The sequence below is a fragment of the Rhinoderma darwinii genome, chromosome 4 (assembly GCF_050947455.1).
Source record: "Rhinoderma darwinii isolate aRhiDar2 chromosome 4, aRhiDar2.hap1, whole genome shotgun sequence".
In the NCBI taxonomy this organism is placed as follows: Eukaryota; Metazoa; Chordata; class Amphibia; order Anura; family Rhinodermatidae; genus Rhinoderma; species Rhinoderma darwinii.
The window spans coordinates 401,837,640-401,856,975 of NC_134690.1; the positions used below are offsets into that span (position 1 = coordinate 401,837,640).

The 19,336-nt window shown below is 47.8% G+C and overlaps 1 protein-coding gene across 5 annotated transcripts in view; it reads right to left on the reverse strand.

Annotated features, from left to right (window-relative positions):
• BABAM2 (BRISC and BRCA1 A complex member 2) overlaps positions 1-19,336 on the reverse strand; it is a 181,965-nt gene that overhangs the window by 31,406 nt on the left and 131,223 nt on the right. For all 5 annotated transcript variants that reach the window (XM_075863464.1, XM_075863461.1, XM_075863462.1 and 2 more), the window contains exons 10-11: positions 18,684-18,766; positions 5,557-5,710 (exon numbers count right to left, since the gene is read on the reverse strand). In XM_075863464.1, the coding sequence (XP_075719579.1) occupies positions 5,557-5,710; positions 18,684-18,766 (237 nt within the window). The remainder of the gene's footprint in view (positions 1-5,556; positions 5,711-18,683; positions 18,767-19,336) is intronic.

The following is a 19,336-nucleotide window of genomic DNA, read 5'->3' on the forward strand; positions in this document are numbered from 1 at the left end:
GTGTCATGTCTGTATACACCGCTGTGTCTGTGTGTCATGTCTGTATACACCGCTGTGCCTGTGTCATGTCTGTATACACCGCTGTGCCTGTGTCATGTCTGTATACACCGCTGTGTCTGTACCATGTCTGTATACACCGCTGTGTCTGTGTCATGTCTGTATACACCGCTGTGTCTGTACCATGTCTGTATACACCGCTGTGTCTGTGTCATGTCTGTATACACCGCTGTGTCTGTACCATGTCTGTATACACCGCTGTGTCTGTATCATGTCTGTATACACCGCTGTGCCTGTGTGCCATGTCTGTATACACCGCTGTGTCTGTGTGTCATGTCTGTATACACCGCTGTGTCTGTGTCATGTCTGTATACACCGCTGTGTCTGTGTCATGTCTGTATACACCGCTGTGTCTGTGTGTCATGTCTGTATACACCGCTGTGTCTGTGTGTCATGTCTGTATACACTGCTGTGTCTGTGTGTCATGTCTGTATACACCGCTGTGTCTGTGTCATGTCTGTATACACCGCTGTGTCTGTGTGTCATGTCTGTATACACCGCTGTGTCTGTGTGTCATGTCTGTATACACCGCTGTGTCTGTGCCATGTCTGTATACACCGCTGTGCCTGTGTGTCATGTCTGTATACACCGCTGTGCCTGTGTGCCATGTCTGTATACACCGCTGTGTCTGTGTGTCATGTCTGTATACACCGCTGTGTCTGTGTGTCATGTCTGTATACACCGCTGTGTCTGTATCATGTCTGTATACACCGCTGTGTCTGTGTCATGTCTGTATACACCGCTGTGTCTGTGCCATGTCTGTATACACCGATGTGTCTGTCTGTCATGTCTGTATACACCGCTGTGTCTGTGTGTCATGTCTGTATACACCGCTGTGTCTGTGTGTCATGTCTGTATACACCGCTGTGTCTGTGAGTCATGTCTGTATACACCGCAGTGCCTGTGTCATGTCTGTATACACCGCTGTGCCTGTGTGTCATGTCTGTATACACCGCTGTGTCTGTGTGTCATGTCTGTATACACCGCTGTGTCTGTGTGTCATGTCTGTATACACCGCTGTGTCTGTGTGTCATGTCTGTATACACCGCTGTGTCTGTGTCATGTCTGTATACACCGCTGTGCCTGTGTCATGTCTGTATACACCGCTGTGTCTGTGTGTCATGTCTGTATACACCGCTGTGTCTGTGTGTCATGTCTGTATACACCGCTGTGTCTGTGTCATGTCTGTATACACCGCTGTGTCTGTGTCATGTCTGTATACACCGCTGTATCTGTGTCATGTCTGTATACACCGCTGTGCCTGTGTCATGTCTGTATACACCGCTGTGCCTGTGTGTCATGTCTGTATACACCGCTGTGTCTGTGTGTCATGTCTGTATACACCGCTGTGTCTGTGCCATGTCTGTATACACCGCTGTGTCTGTGTCATGTCTGTATACACCGCTGTGTCTGTGTGTTATGTCTGTATACACCGCTGTGTCTGTGTGTCATGTCTGTATACACCGCTGTGTCTGTGTGTCATGTCTGTATACACCGCTGTGTCTGTGTGTCATGTCTGTATACACCGCTGTGCCTGTGTGTCATGTCTGTATACACCGCTGTGTCTGTGTCATGTCTGTATACACCGCTGTGTCTGTGTCATGTCTGTATACACCGCTGTGTCTGTATCATGTCTGTATACACCGCTGTGCCTGTGTGTCATGTCTGTATACACCGCTGTGTCATGTCTGTATACACCGCTGTGCCTGTGTGTCATGTCTGTATACACCGCTGTGTCTGTGTCATGTCTGTATACACCGCTGTGTCTGTGTCATGTCTGTATACACCGCTGTGTCTGTGTCATGTCTGTATACACCGCTGTGTCTGTGTCATGTCTGTATACACCGCTGTGCCTGTGTGTCATGTCTGTATACACCGCTGTGCCTGTGTGTCATGTCTGTATACACCGCTGTGCCTGTGTGCCATGTCTGTATACACCGCTGTGTCTGTGTGTCATGTCTGTATACACCGCTGTGTCTGTGTCATGTCTGTATACACCGCTGTGTCTGTGCCATGTCTGTATACACCGATGTGTCTGTCTGTCATGTCTGTATACACCGCTGTGTCTGTGTGTCATGTCTGTATACACCGCTGTGTCTGTGAGTCATGTCTGTATACACCGCAGTGCCTGTGTCATGTCTGTATACACCGCAGTGCCTGTGTCATGTCTGTATACACCGCAGTGCCTGTGTGTCATGTCTGTATACACCGCTGTGTCTGTGTGTGTCATGTCTGTATACACCGCTGTGTCTGTGTCATGTCTGTATACACCGCTGTGTCTGTGTGTCATGTCTGTATACACCGCTGTGTCTGTGTGTCATGTCTGTATACACCGCTGTGTCTGTGTGTCATGTCTGTATACACCGCTGTGTCTGTGTCATGTCTGTATACACCGCTGTGCCTGTGTCATGTCTGTATACACCGCTGTGTCTGTGTGTCATGTCTGTATACACCGCTGTGCCTGTGTGTCATGTCTGTATACACCGCTGTGCCTGTGTCATGTCTGTATACACCGCTGTGTCTGTGTGTCATGTCTGTATACACCGCTGTGTCTGTGTGTCATGTCTGTATAGACCGCTGTGCCTGTGTGTCATGTCCGTATACACCGCTGTGTCTGTGTGTCATGTCTGTATACACCGCTGTGTCTGTGTCATGTCTGTATACACCGCTGTGCCTGTGTGTCATGTCTGTATACACCGCTGTGCCTGTGTGTCATGTCTGTATACACCGCTGTGCCTGTGTGTCATGTCTGTATACACCGCTGTGTCTGTGTGTCATGTCTGTATACACCGCTGTGTCTGTGTCATGTCTGTATACACCGCTGTGCCTGTGTCATGTCTGTATACACCGCTGTGTCTGTGTGTCATGTCTGTATACACCGCTGTGTCTGTGAGTCATGTCTGTATACACCGCTGTGCCATGTCTGTATACACCGCTGTGTCTGTGTGTCATGTCTGTATACACCGCTGCGCCTGTGCCATGTCTGTATACACCGCTGTGTCTGTGTCATGTCTGTATACACCGCTGTGTCTGTGTCATGTCTGTATACACCGCAGTGCCTGTGTCATGTCTGTATACACCGCTGTGTCTGTGTGTCATGTCTGTATACACCGCTGTGTCTGTGTCATGTCTGTATACACCGCTGTGTCTGTGTGTCATGTCTGTATACACCGCTGTTTCTGTGTGTCATGTCTGTATACACCGCTGTGTCTGTATCATGTCTGTATACACCGCTGTGTCATGTCTGTATACACCACTGTGTCTGTGTGTCATGTCTGTATACACCGCTGTGTCTGTGTGTCATGTCTGTATACACCGCTGTGTCTGTGTGTCATGTCTGTATACACCGCTGTGCCTGTGTGTCATGTCTGTATACACCGCTGTGTCTGTGTGTCATGTCTGTATACACCGCTGTGTCTGTGTGTCATGTCTGTATACACCGCTGTGTCTGTGTGTCATGTCTGTATACACCTCTGTGTCTGTGTGTCATGTCTGTATACACCGCTGTGTCTGTATCATGTCTGTATACACCGCTGTGTCTGTGTCATGTCTGTATACACCGCTGTGTCTGTGTGTCATGTCTGTATACACCGCTGTGTCTGTGTGTCATGTCTGTATACACCGCTGTGCCTGTGTGTCATGTCTGTATACACCGCTGTGTCTGTGTGTCATGTCTGTATACACCGCTGTGTCTGTGTCATGTCTGTATACACCGCTGTGTCTGTGTGTCATGTCTGTATACACCGCTGTGTCTGTGTGTCATGTCTGTATACACCGCTGTGTCTGTGTCATGTCTGTATACACCGCTGTGTCTGTGTCATATCTGTATACACCGCTGTGTCTGTGTGTCATGTCTGTATACACCGCTGTGTCTGTGTGTCATGTCTGTATACACCGCTGTGTCTGTGTGTCATGTCTGTATACACGGCTGTGCCTGTGTGTCATGTCTGTATACACCGCTGTGTCTGTGTGTCATGTCTGTATACACCGCTGTGTCATGTCTGTATACACCGCTGTGCCATGTCTGTATACACCGCAGTGCCTGTGCCATGTCTGTATACACCGCTGTGTCTGTGTGTCATGTCTGTATACACCGCTGTGTCTGTGTGTCATGTCTGTATACACCGCTGTGTCTGTGTGTCATGTCTGTATACACCGCTGTGTCTGTGTGTCATGTCTGTATACACCGCTGTGTCTGTGTGTCATGTCTGTATACACCGCTGTGTCATGTCTGTATACACCGCTGTGTCTGTGTCATGTCTGTATACACCGCTGTGTCTGTGTGTCATGTCTGTATACACCGCTGTGTCTGTGTGTCATGTCTGTATACACCGCTGTGTCTGTGTCATGTCTGTATACACCGCTGTGGCTGTCTGTCATGTCTGTATACACCGCTGTGCCTGTGTCATGTCTGTATACACCGCTGTGTCTGTGTCATGTCTGTATACACCGCTGTGTCTGTGTCATGTCTGTATACACCGCTGTGTCTGTGTCATGTCTGTATACACCGCTGTGTCTGTATCATGTCTGTATACACCGCTGTGTGTGTGTCATGTCTGTATACACCGCTGTGTCATGTCTGTATACACCGCTGTGTCTGTGTGTCATGTCTGTATACACCGCTGTGTCATGTCTGTATACACCGCTGTGTCTGTGTGTCATGTCTGTATACACCGCTGTGCCATGTCTGTATACACCGCAGTGCCTGTGCCATGTCTGTATACACCGCAGTGCCTGTGCCATGTCTGTATACACCGCTGTGTCTGTATCATGTCTGTATACACCGCTGTGTCTGTGTGTCATGTCTGTATACACCAGTGTGTCTGCTGATCGGTGAGGGTCCTGGGAGTGGGACCCCCAACGATCATATATGGACTGTCTGTCTATTCACACCTGTGTTATGGTTTCTGTCTATAACCATGCAGTGCCGGATTCGTTCTACGACAGATCCAATAACTTATAAGGGGCTTCCTCGTGTTCTGTGGGGGAGTCTGTCACTTGCAGGGTCCATCGGGTTTCGTAGCAGATTCCGTCGGATTTGACAGGTAGAATAGCGGCGGACCGTACCCGTGACATTCGCCTAACGGAGTCTCTCAGAGCCTCCGATAAGAATGTGACTGCAGTCTTAATTATTAATGTGAATTCCTGAAAACCCCCAGAACTTTCTTAGCTACACCTGACCCTATAAAAGCCATTACCTTTAACACAGAGATTGCCACCCAGCTTTCCTAGAACACTGAATGTTACATAATCTGCGTAGGTACATTATATGGGTGTGGTAGTTGTGACACAACATACATGCAGGAGTCTGGGAAAGCTGGATGATGCTCGTAGAAGATATAAGTGTGAAACAATTGTATAGATTTTGTAACAATGTGACAGGACGACGACTTCTATGGAAATTCTGCTTCATGAATATTAATGTTTAACTTATTCAGCACATTCTTGGTGTGAAGCCAAACCATAAGCATTAAAGGGACGGTAGCATTTATTTCTTACTTTGCTCTCTTTGCCATTTCGTTGCCATCCCAGCGAGGGCTGTACGGGTAGTTCTTCTGCACCTGTGAATAGAGCTGCCCGCTGTTGGTGAAGTGGTAGACGGACTGAAATGTCAGCATGGGCTGATCCCGGGGGAAATACAGAGGAAGGTCAACTGCAAAGACACAGACGGAATCTGTAACACACTGAATACATCCTATAGAAATGCTAAATATCTCCCTTCAAAAATCATAAACGACTGGGGATGCAAACAGCAAAGTGAGAACATTCCCGCACTGCGCAGTGTCAATATCTAGACGGACAGATGAATGATGGGGATCCTCTCCCTCTACCAGTCAATTCTTCCCATTACAGAAGTGTGAGCCCAAAGCTTTGATTACATGCAGAAAAATGGGTGCTGTCTATTGGTGCTTAAAGAGGCTCTGTCACCAGATTATAAAATCCCTATCTCCTATTGCATGTGATCGGCGCTGCAATGTAGAGAACAGCAAAGTTTTTTTCTTTTGAAAAACGATCATTTTTGCCCAAGTTATGAGCAATTTTATATTTATGCAAAATAAGCTTTTCAATGGACAACTGGGCGTTGTGAATAGAAGTGTATGACGCTGACCAATCAGCATCATACACTTCTCAACATTCCCACCCAGCTTCTTTCACTGCAGACACACAGCGTGACGTCACCCACAGGTCCTTCAACCTTGGCGTCGGACAGAGAAGATACATCGGCTCCAGGCGTCCGAGAGGGTAATATGCTCGTCTCTAGGGAGTTTACTAGGCTTACCTGCCCACGGTGATGCTGCTGCAGATTCAACTCGACCCTCTCGGACGCCTGGAGCCCATGTATCTTCTTTCTCTGTCCGATGTCAAGGTTGAAGGACCTGTGGGTGACGTCACGCTGTGTGTCTGCAGTGAAAGAGGCTGGGTGGGAACGATGAGAAGTGTATGACGCTGATTAGTCAGCGTCATACACTTCTATTCACAACGCCAAGTTGGTAAAACCAGTAAACACGCCCAGTTGGTAAAAACACAATACACGCCCAGTTGGTAAAACGAGAAAAGACGCCCAGTTGTCCATTGAAAAGCTCATTTGCATAAATCTAAAATTGCTCATAACTTGGGCAAAAATGATCGTTTTTTAAAAAAAACAAACGTTACTGTTCTCTACATTGCAGCGCCGATCACATGCAATAGGAGATAGGGATTTTATAATCTGGTGACAGAGCCTCTTTAAGATCATGCTCAGAATTCCAGCATGGAGAGGGGAAGAAAGAGCTGCACCATTCAGTGTCCGGACACAGAACTATTTACATGGCTGCTCTGCAGAGACCAAATAACATTGGATAAAGAAAAACCTGACAATTTTGCAAAGGACAAAAGAAAATACTTTGTGTCAATCATTCTGTACGAACCGTGACTTCCATTGTGTCTGATACTCCAATTACATCTAGAGCTGCATGAGGAACTTCACCCTGAAAACCATCAATATTGTGAGGTCAGACATGCCACCAACAGCCGAGCTGAGCAACCATAATGCATTTCATTCAGCTGCGGTGAATTGCCGGGGAAGCCATTTTTTCTGAATCGGACTGCTGTACCGGGGCTACTGAAACTGTACATCATAATGCATTGCAGTAAAGCAAGTTTGTACAGATACTAAACCAGCAGGGACTGCTGTGAAATTCTGCTTGCTGAGCGCTACCAGGAGGCTGATAGAATTCTGAAAGCAGCTTTGGATGTGATTGGAGTAGAAAACATGATGCAAATCAAGATCAGTGAGACGAAGCATTTGCAAAGTTACTCCACATTCTGTGACGATTTAACTGGAAACATTAACCTTAACCGTCTTAATAGCAGAGGATATTTTTACAGCACTTAATTCGCTAAGACCAAGAATCCCCCCCCCCCCCAGTTATTAGACCGTGCAAGGTGAAGGTGACCCCTCTGCCAGGGACACGACCTCCTCCTCCTCCTCCTCCTCACCTTCACAGATACTTTTATATTGCAGTTCATTAAAGGATGAGAACCTTCCTGCTCATTAATGAATAATTCCGTACAGATAATTGCTGCGATTTTCTGAAGCAGAACGTCTCATACGAAGGACAAGAAGTCACGACGACGGTTCTAGATCACACCCCAGATGCAACTGCTGACATCTTAAAAGGGAATTCCACTTTTAGTTATCAACGTAAGAAGAAGCTACTGATGGGCATATACAGAAGAAACGGGGTCCTATTATGGTGCTTGTATCCCCTTCCGCGCCCTTCATCTAATTCCACTCCCCCTTGTTTGCTAATAATGCAGTTCCTCTGAAGTCCTGCACAGGTTCTTGCCTCCTAATAGTTGAGGAGATTAGACCACCTAGGACTTGGTCCCCTCATGGGCTGGCTATATGGTAGGTTTGCCCCTGCTGATGAGGGCTGAGAGCTTGGACCTCCACCTGAAAGTGAGTGAAAGAAGAGAGACCACAGCCTGTTACTGTCATCTCCCCCTGTACTGCCTCCGAAGACCCCAGAGGGGATATAGATACTATTCTTCATGATATCACCCCCTTAGGCCACAAGCACACGACTGTATTTTTCATCAGTAATTACGGATCCATTCATTTCTATGGGCTACGTATTTTTACGGATGGGCGTCCGTGCCATAGAAATGATAGAACATGTCCTTTTTTTAGTCCGTAATTACGGCACGGACATATATAGACAGTGACCTCAGGGCTTTCCCCTAGGAGCGGAATCCCCGGCCAGATCATTGGCAACGGGGATTCCGCTCAATCAGTAGCCACTGACATCAGTGTCCATATATGGACAGTGACATCAAGGGCTTCCCCGAGCCCAGCACTTAAACCCTCTGCTCCTCCACTCTGAACTAATTCTGTAGCAGGGAGATGATGGCTCCCTGCTTCAGCATTGGGTTCTAGTATAGCTGCGTCCTGAGGACGCAGATACAGTTGACAGCAAGACACCGCCCGGAATCCGGGACTAACGCGCTGAATTCGGGACGGTTGGGGGGTATTACATAATGGAGCACATGGAAAAGTTTAGTTTTGGCAAGTGTCTCTTTAAGTTGCGGGAGGGGACTTACTTTTCACATATGGATAGTAGGTGTTGAAAAACTTTTTTTCTTCAATAAATAAAATAATCTTTTGATTTCAATGCATTTTTTTCCTCTTGCAGGAAAAAGCGTCATGCCCTTTCTTCAGGCGTCTCCGTCTCTGACCTCCCCTTGAAAACAAGGGGAAACCGAGGAAGCGGTTTTTTGTGGCGTTTTTTGCCCGCGGTGCCCAATGGCCGTAAGAAACGCGGCAAAGACAGTGCAGGCAGGTCAAATCAGTGTGAACAGGGCCTTTAAAACTTGTATTTTGTGTTTATTTCCTCTGAAGTCCTGCACAGGTTCTTGCCTCCTAATAGTTGAGGAGATTAGACCACCTAGGACTTGGTCCCCTCATGGGCTGGCTATATGGTAGGTTTGCCCCTGCTGATGAGGGCTGAGAGCTTGGACCTCCACCTGAAAGTGAGTGAAAGAAGAGAGACCACAGCCTGTTACTGTCATCTCCCCCTGTACTGCCTCCGAAGACCCCAGAGGGGATATAGATACTATTCTTCATGATATCACCCCCTTAGGCCACAAGCACACGACTGTATTTTTCATCAGTAATTACGGATCCATTCATTTCTATGGGCTACGTATTTTTACGGATGGGCGTCCGTGCCATAGAAATGATAGAACATGTCCTTTTTTTAGTCCGTAATTACGGCACGGACATATATAGACAGTGACCTCAGGGCTTTCCCCTAGGAGCGGAATCCCCGGCCAGATCATTGGCAACGGGGATTCCGCTCAATCAGTAGCCACTGACATCAGTGTCCATATATGGACAGTGACATCAAGGGCTTCCCCGAGCCCAGCACTTAAACCCTAGTTTTGGCAAGTGTCTCTTTAAGTTGCGGGAGGGGACTTACTTTTCACATATGGATAGTAGGTGTTGAAAAACTTTTTTTCTTCAATAAATAAAATAATCTTTTGATTTCAATGCATTTTTTTCCTCTTGCAGGAAAAAGCGTCATGCCCTTTCTTCAGGCGTCTCCGTCTCTGACCTCCCCTTGAAAACAAGGGGAAACCGAGGAAGCGGTTTTTTGTGGCGTTTTTTGCCCGCGGTGCCCAATGGCCGTAAGAAACGCGGCAAAGACAGTGCAGGCAGGTCAAATCAGTGTGAACAGGGCCTTTAAAACTTGTATTTTGTGTTTATTTCCTCTGAAGTCCTGCACAGGTTCTTGCCTCCTAATAGTTGAGGAGATTAGACCAAATCAGGTTTTTTGTGGCCAATGGCCGTAAGAAACGCGGCAAAGACAGTGCAGGCAGGTCAAATCAGTGTGAACAGGGCCTTTAAAACTTGTATTTTGTGTTTATTTATGTCGACTTTTATTAAAAGGGAGGGAGGGGGCAAACACTTTTCTACCGAACTGCTGATATGTAGATAGAAGTTTGGGATGCTGTTGCTCTTAGGCCCTGTTCACACAGAGTTTTTTTTACGCGTTCTTTGCCGCATGAAACCGTAGCAAAAAAACGCCCGAAACAGTCTCCTATTGATTTCAATGGGAGGTGTATTTTTTGCGGATAAAAGAAGCGACATGCCCTATCTTGAGGTGTTCACCTCCAAAAAAAACATTGAAATCGATGAGAGACGGACAAAAACGCTGCGAATGGTTGCAGCGTTTGACACGTTTTATGACAAAAAACTCGCGCTGATTTTTTCCTTGCCTGTTGAAGAAAGAGGTAAAAGACGTGACAAAAAAACGCAGCAAAATTTTTGTAAACAAACGCCTCAAAACCGCGTCAAAAAACGCCTGTGGTGCAAAACCACTTTAAAAAAACTGGAGCTGATTTTTCCAGGCAGAACACTGTGTGAACAGGGTCTTAGAACAACGGCCGTCACACGTGAAGGAACCGTGAAAAAACAGGACATGTCCTACTTTTTTGCGCTTCACGCATCCCCCATAGACTCTAGTCTATGGGGGATGTGTGATAACGCGTTCCGCACGTGAAAAACTGCAGTTCTCCACGCCCGAGGTTGGCTCCGTTGACGGCCTGCAGGAGGATAGTCTAGGAATTGGAGGGTGCCATTATTAGGGAATTGCTGTGGCCCCCACCCCGCAGTTTCCTACCAGTCAGTACGCTGGCTTCATGTCCAGCAATTCCTCTCTCACAGCAGCACAGAGGGAGTTATCAGTCGTGCCTGGAATTCAGACAGGAAGTCACCTGAAATCACCCGGCGGTATGAATGGCGGCCGCTGACATGCCATGCAGCACATTCTATACCAGGCTGTTTACAATACAGAGTACAGAGGACGCTCGGGGTGTTTCCAGGTCACTGCAGGGAATGCCGCCTCTCCATGTATCTCAGGGTTAACAGAGGACAGAGATGCTGGGAGGGGGGGGGGGGGTAACACAGGACGATTCATTTATTATATTATAACAATCTGCTCCAAGCTCCCAAATAGGAGAACAGTCATCAGAATGAAGGCCGGCGAGGCATGTCCGGGTGTAGGGGGAGCGATAACCTGCAGGAACGACCGAGAAGTAGAAAGACAGAAGGAGAATATCACAGCACCGGAGACCCCAATATGCAATATAGTGAGTGCAGGTCTCAGAGGGACCTGATCCAGAGTAACACAAAGGAGTCCAAGAAAAAAGCAGCAAGGCGGCACATCCAAGAAACGTGGAATTATATTCACCCACAGGTGCCACGTTTCAGTCCATCAGAACCTTCTCAAGCGCATGAAACGTGGCACCTGGGGGTGAATATAATTCCACTTTTCTTGGATGTGCCGCTTTGCTGCTTTTTTCTTAGGTCGATAAGTAGAACGCCGCGGAACGCTTCATGTCCACTTCATAGGTTGTTTTTCTATGGAATTGGCCCTAGTGTCAGATCCATGGTGACAATTTGTGTACAGCGCTGCGGAATATGTTAGAGTAATGTAAGCAATAGGATTCAAATAAAAGAAACAACATAGAGAGATAGATATGAGATATGAGAGAGAGAGAGAAGGATAGATAGATAGATAGATAGATAGATAGATAGATAGATAGATAGATAGATAGATAGATAGATAGATAGATAGATAGATAGATAGATAGATAGATAGATAGATAGTTTCCAATAAACTTCTGGGTGACTGGAGAAATGTGGGGTGCGGCTGCTTGACATGTGAAGTGTTTGTGTGCGGGGGATGGGGGGGGGTCTTGATCTGACAACTAGGGAGAGCGCAGAATACGATTTTGACCCCGTTGTGTAGCCCGGGCAGTAGCGCGTCATTGCTGGCTCTATACATTACATAGAGGGGTGAGGGTGCCCTCGCCGGGCAGCTCGTGTGGTGCAGACGCCTTTATCTTCCCCTTCTTGGCAGTCGTCTTGTCTGCACATAGTTACCGGGCTCAGCCCCTGAAAACAGATAAGGAAACCACAAACAAGCAGGGCTCCGCCTGGCACAGGTGCTTCTGGGCGAGTTCACGAGGGTCACGTATGAGATCTTGGGCTGAGCAACCAATACAACAGCTATATAAGTTGTCACCCAGCTTTCCCAGAACCCTGAACAGCAATCCGTCCTATTTCTAAAGCGATATGGGATGTATCCTTGACTAAGTAATCAGATTTGCCACTCAGGGGTTATGGGAAAGTGAGTGACAACCCTTTCAGAACCTGTAATGGCAGAGATATGGATTGTCACCCAGATTTCCCAGAAACATACACGTGACATAACATCTGCCGGCGCGCCCCTCACTCCGCCAACATCTGCCGGCGCGCCCCTCACTCCGCCAACATCTGCCGCACTCCGCCAACATCTGCCGGCGCGCCCCTCACTCCGCCAACATCTGCCGGCGCGCCCCTCACTCCGCCAACATCTGCCGCGCCCCGCCAACATCTGCCGCTCCCCGCCAACATCTGCCGCGCTTCTCACTCCGCCATCTGCCGCGCCCCTCACTCCGCCAACATCTGCCGCACTCCGCCAACATCTGCCGCGCCCTCACTCCGCCAACATCTGCCGCGCCCCGCCAACATCTGCCGCACTCCGCCAGCATCCGACGCGCCCCTCACTCCGCCAGCATCCGACGCGCCCCTCACTCCGCCAGCATCCGACGCGCCCCTCACTCCGCCAGCATCCGACGCGCCCCTCACTCCGCCAGCATCCGACGCGCCCCTCACTCCGCCAACATCTGTTCTTACTACCATGAATATCAATGTCGGCACTGACTGGTCGTACAAGTCCCGATCTTACTAGCATTACCATATTGTTAAAATGATAGAGTTGCAATTCTGCAAATAATTTCTCATGCGAGAAGTTGCCTTATAATCTTCTTCTCACAGGTAGTTTCTAATCAATCTAGCCTTTTGCTTCTACACAGCAGCCAATCTGAACGAGGAAAGCTGCAGTGTAAAGCATGGAGGACGGACAGGGAAACAGCCTAAGCCTCTAATGAGACAGGAGGTGGATTTAATAGACAATGCAGCTCTGTTGGAGTCACTGATCATAGCCGTGTCCTAAAAAGCAGCCAGCACTGAAGAAATCCCGGCTATTCAACTATATACGGACCCTGGATGTAAAACTCCGTAACGTCACATTGGGCTCTCAGGAGTCTGGGAAAGCTGGGTAGTGTCTCCTGAAGGACAGGAGAGAGCAGCTGAAGGACTAATGTTAATTGGGGATTTCTCGGTTGTGGGGTGCAATGTTACTTTAAGGGCATCTTTACATGTTTAACGCGTGTGATTTGGCAATTTCTCGCTCTCGCAGCGATTTCCTATTGGTCTTGAAAAAATAAAACGACTTCTGTACATGCCGCGATTCCCCAATATTGTGATTAAATGCTAATCATAGTCACGTAATACACCGGTGCGAGGTACAAAGTCCCGACTATCGAGTGATTGTAAGATCTGCAGATCTGTGAACATCGGACAATATTACAGTATAAAAAGTGGTGACCTACGAGCGACGTCCAGATGATCGTAAGCGACAATCGCAATGAGCCAAATCGTACGCAGCATTATTATTATTATACAAGACAGATCTGAGAACCACACAATAGGGACACGTGAGGACCCTCCATGTCATGGGCTCTGACCTATTAACCCTTTTGTCAATCATTAACATGTTTCAGTGAAAGAATCCTCCCTACAAAAAAATGGGATTGTGCGGATGACTTAGAGAATATGGCAGCAGCAATGGGTCAACTTGGTGGCGCTGGTCATACATAGCCCTAGCTGGAAGCACTGGCATCCGTAATACTGCTGAGAAAGGACAGCAGGTCATTGTTTTGGGTTAAAGTACAGCTCCGATACAGGGGTACTTAATTTAACCGTAGCTGCCGGAAAACCGTTGCATGACGGAAACCCACTGCGCCCGACAGAACACATTCATTTTATCATGCTGCGCTATTTTGTTCGGCAAAAAACATGGAATCTACGACAGAGGCCCTTATCAGAGCATTCGACGCAGAGGTAACAGACCCAAGGTTACATCTGTATTATACTCCAGAGCTGCACTCACTATTCTGCTGGTGGAGTCACTGTGTACATACATTATATTACTTATCCTGTACTAATCCTGAGTTACATCCTGTATTATACTCCAGAGCTGCACTCACTATTCTGCTGGTGGAGTCACTGTGTACATACATTACTTATCCTGTACTGATCCTGAGTTACATCCGGTATTATACTCCAGAGCTGCACTCACTATTCTGCTGGTGGAGTCACTGTGTACATACATTACATTACTTATCTTGTACTGATCCTGAGTTATATCCTGTATTATACTCCAGAGCTGCACTCACTATTCTGCTGGTGGAGTCACTGTGTACATACATTACATTACTTATCCTATACTGATCCTGAGTTACATCCTGTATTATACTCCAGAGCTGCACTCATTATTCTGCTGGTGGAGTCACTGTGTATATACATTACTTATCCTATACTGATCCTGAGTTATATCCTGTATTATACTCCAGAGCTGCACTCCCTATTCTGCTGGTGGAGTCACAGTGTACATACATTACATTACTTATCCTGTACTGATCCTGAGTTACATCCTGTATTATACTCCAGAGCTGCACTCACTATTCTGCTGGTGGAGTCACTGTGTACATACATTACATTACTTATCTTGTACTGATCCTGAGTTACATCCTGTATTATACTCCAGAGCAGCACTCCCTATTCTGCTGGTGGAGTCACAGTGTACATACATTACATTACTTATCCTGTACTGATCCTGAGTTACATCCTGTATTATACTCCAGAGCAGCACTCACTATTCTGTTGGTGGAGTCACTGTGTACATACATACATTACTTATCCTGTACTGATCCTGAGTTACATCCTGCATTATACTCCAGAGCTGCACTCACTATTCTGCTGGTGGAGTCACTGTGTACATACATTACATTACTTATCCTGTACTGATCCTGAGTTATATCCTGTGTTATACTCCAGAGCTGCACTTACTATTCTGCTGGTGGAGTCACTGTGTACATACATTACTTATCCTGTACTGATCCTGAGGTACATCCTGTATCATACTCCAGAGCTGCACTCACTATTCTGCTGGTGGAGTCACTGTGTACATACATTACATTACTTATCCTGTACTGATCCTGAGTTATATCCTGTATTATACTCCAGAGCTGCACTCACTATTCTGCTGGTGGAGTCACTGTGTACATACATTGCTTATCCTGTACCGATCCTGAGTTACATCCTGTATTATACTCCAGAGCTGCAGTCACTATTCTGCTGGTGGAGTCACTGTGTACATACATTACATTACTTATCCTGTACTGATCCTGAGTTATCCTGTATTATACTCCAGAGCTGCAGTCACTATTCTGCTGGTGGAGTCACTGTGTACATACATTGCTTATCCTGTACCGATCCTGAGTTATATCCTGTATTATACTCCAGAGCTGCACTCACTATTCTGCTGGTGTAGTCGCTGTGTACATACATAACATACCCCTTCCTTCGCATTATAGGAGGTCGGCTAAGATGTTATGTGGGTGATTGGCAGACGCTCTGAGTTAGTCAGCGGATTATATACTACCTATTGCATGCAAAACCCGTCATTAATCTATACAGGCTACAGGCCAGTGATCTTTAGATCCCAGCATTCTTTAAAGGCTCTAGAGCCACAGGTTGAAGACTGCTGCTATAATATGGGGGGGGGTTCCCGACCTATGTTCAGATTGCACTGGGCGGCAGCAGCGTGGAGAGAATTGCTCATAAGGCTCTTCTCCAATGTTTTACCCAAGGTATGTCCATGCCAGAGGTGCCCTTTAGGCTGGCATGTACCGATCGCTGCTTTTTTAAAGGGGTACCACAGTGCACGGCCTTTACTGTACAAGGGAGGTCTTGTTTCATCACCGCGCTGACTCACGACTCTGGATCGGTCTATAGACAATGACTGATGACTAATGTCTGTGAGAAGCTCGGAGGGAAAGTGGCAGCAGACCCCGCGCTTACTCACCCGGCTCTGCAGGGCTGCTGCTATTTCACAAGACTCTGCAAGTGATTACAATGCTTTTATCTGTGCTGTGTCTTTTTATGCCACAACACAACACTTCAGGGCCTAAAAATAGCCGAGCTGTAGTGGTGATTCACCAGATATCACCAGCCGCCGGCTCACAGTGGAAGCTGCTTTTTTTTGCCTGTATGTTTATATAACCGTGACATGAACTGTCATACTATAAGAGGAAAGGTGCCTGAGAGGTGAATGACACATGAAACGCAGAGTACAAGAAACCAGCCGCAACACCGAGGCGTGAGCTACTTGGTGCCTCGTGCTTCTAGGTAAATGTTCTTCTTCAATTTGTGTGCTCCAATATTTTATACGATTGGGAAGATGTACAGAAAATGGACATTTCCCACACAAATATTGTACGGAGGGAAATATTGTGTCTCTGCAATGTCTGTCCTGGACTATACAGTAAAGTAAATACTAGAGTCAAGAGAAAATCTGAACTGTGACCGATAAGTGGTCCTACCGATGGGGAAGATTGGTTGGAACTGATCGGTTTAAGAAACATACCCATACGGTTTGGACTAGAACTCAAGATTTCACACTACTTGCCACATGAAGTATCACATAAAACCAAAACAATTAAACCGCAGACGGATAGCGGCTCTACAAGGGTTACTAAAAAAATGTTCCTTGTGGTTTAAGAAATTAAAGGGGTTAAGATAGTTTCCTTGGTCTAGAGTGGTGGAGGTACTAATGCTGCCATCCTGATGGTCTAGGGTGGTGAAGGGGTTAATGCCGGCTTCCCTGGTGGTCTAGGGTGGTGAAGGGGTTAATGCCGGCTTTTCTGTTGGTGTACGGTAGTGGAGGGGGTTAATGTCAGCATCCTTAGTGGTCTAGGCTGGTTGATGGATTATTGCCCGCATTTCCGGTGGTCTAGCGTGGTGAAGGGGTTAATGCCGGCTTCCCTGGTGGTCTAGGGTGGTGAAGGGGTTAATGGCGGCTTTTCTGTTGGTGTACGGTAGTGGAGGGGGCAGATTGGGAGACTTTCTCTAGCTCGGGCTGCATGTAGGTGACAGGTTCTGTCTATTACTGATGTGGAGGGGCAGCGGAGACCTCGGGCAACAAACAGTTAACACTTCTGTAAATGAAAGAAAAAATGCAGGAAACTCGGAATAAAGATTTAATGTGAAACTAAAGGCGGATTTACATGAACGTGTTATATGTCCGTGCAACGCGCGTCGCACGGACCCATGTTAGTGAATGGGGCCGTTCAGTTGGTCAGCGAATTTCACACAGCGCATGTGCGGGCGTGAAACTCATGACATGTCCTATATTTGGCCGTGTTTTGCGCAGCACGCACCCATTAAAGTCAATCGGCACACGGACGCCCTTGATGCGCGCTACAGTAGGAAAATAAATGAATGAAAACAGAAAAGCACCGTGTGCTTGTAAACATAAAACCAGAGTGTCATAATGATGGCGGCTGCGCGAAAATCACACAGCCACGCACCATATGCTGAGGACACACGGAGCTTTTGTGCGCGCAAAACGGACATGTCCGTGTGAAGAAGGTCTAAAGGTGATGAGAAAGGGTCCAGGAGGTGCACGTGTGCAGGGTGCGGGGGGCTGTGTGCAGGGTGCGGGGGGCTGTGTGCAGGGTGCGGGGGGCTGTGTGCAGGGTGCGGGGGGCTGTGTGCAGGGGGCTGTGTGCAGGGTGCGGGGGGCTGTGTACAGGGTGCGGGGGGCTGTGTGCAGGGGGCTGTGTGCAGGGTGCGGGGGGCTGTGTGCAGGGTGCGGGGGGCTGTGTGCAGGGTGCGGTGGGGCTGTGTGCGGGAGGCTGTGTGCAGGATTATGGGGGCTGTGTACAGGATTATGGGGTCTGTGTACAGGATTATGGGGTCTGTGTACAGGATTATGGGGTCTGTGTAGAGCATTGCGGGGGTCTTGTGGGGTCTTTTCTACAGGCCGTCAGACTGAAGGATATAATATCTGCATTGGAACAATCTCTATCCGTTTCCTTCCGTCAGATTCTCAGGTACGGGCTGCGGGCACTGGCGGCTTCGTTCACCTCTTCTTCTCCAATTCCTGGCGCTTGTAGGATCCAAGTCTCCATGACAACCAAAACAAAACCCAAAACACGAGCTCCACGTCCCACAACTCCCAGGGTGTGGGAATGGAAACATGTAGATCATCCATCAAGCGTCCGCATGAAGAGCGGAGCAGCTATAAATAAAGGGGCGCGCACCCGCCATGTTCAGTGTATACTTAGGCCGGGTGTCTGGGTGGAGTTGTGTTATATTATATGTATTACACCACAGCCGCCAGATGTGACATAGAACGCTGCGGAGAATCACGGCGTCTCTTCCCACCTGCAATGAGCGTCGTGCCTGCCACGCGGTCTCCCCTATTTACAGCCCCTTGAGGAGGGGGGGGGGGTGTGGAAACAAGCCAGTAGTCCACATCGGAGCGCAGTCCACGTACATGCAGGAATTATTAGGTACGACACATGATTTTTTTTTCCCCATACACAAGTACATGAGGGTCCGCTGAGAACCTCTGACCCCGCAGATCACACATTGGCGCAGGATCAGGAGATGGGAGCGCTCTACTCACTGTGGACCAGGAAGCAGAAGTCCTTCCATGCCAGCAGCAGGGTGAGCTTAGTGAAGCCCTCCGCATCGTACTCCACCACCTTCCTGCCGAGAGAGGAGAGCAAAGAGTTAATAGGGACAATTACCCTCATCATCGGGGTGAAGACGCAGCCGGAGAGTCCGCACATTCAGGGCCGGTCAACAAGTGTTTCTCACTGGTGACGCGGGGTATGTTCACACGCAAAACGAAAAGCGGATATAAAATACGGGGGGTTTTTTATGCGTTTTTTACGGACGTTTTTGGAGCTGTTTTTCTATTGACTCAATGAAAAACGGCTCCAAAAAACGGCTCAAGAAGTGACATGCGCTCCTTTTTACGGGGCTTTTTTTTTTTTTTACAAACGGCCACGTAAAAAAAATGCACCGATGGAACGAAACACCATTTTTCCTATTGAAATAAATGGGCCGATGTTTGGAGCCGTTTAGCTTCCGTTTTTCGGGGCGTTTACGGCTGTGTGAACATACCCTAAGGGTCCGCATCCTGTCCAAACGGAGCCATTAGTGACCCCTCCTCCGCCGCCACGTCCCGCTCATTCCACCCAGTTATTATTCTCCAGCCCTTGAATCGTCTTTTTCTGTCAAGTTTTTAACACTTTTATTAATTAGAGGTTTCTG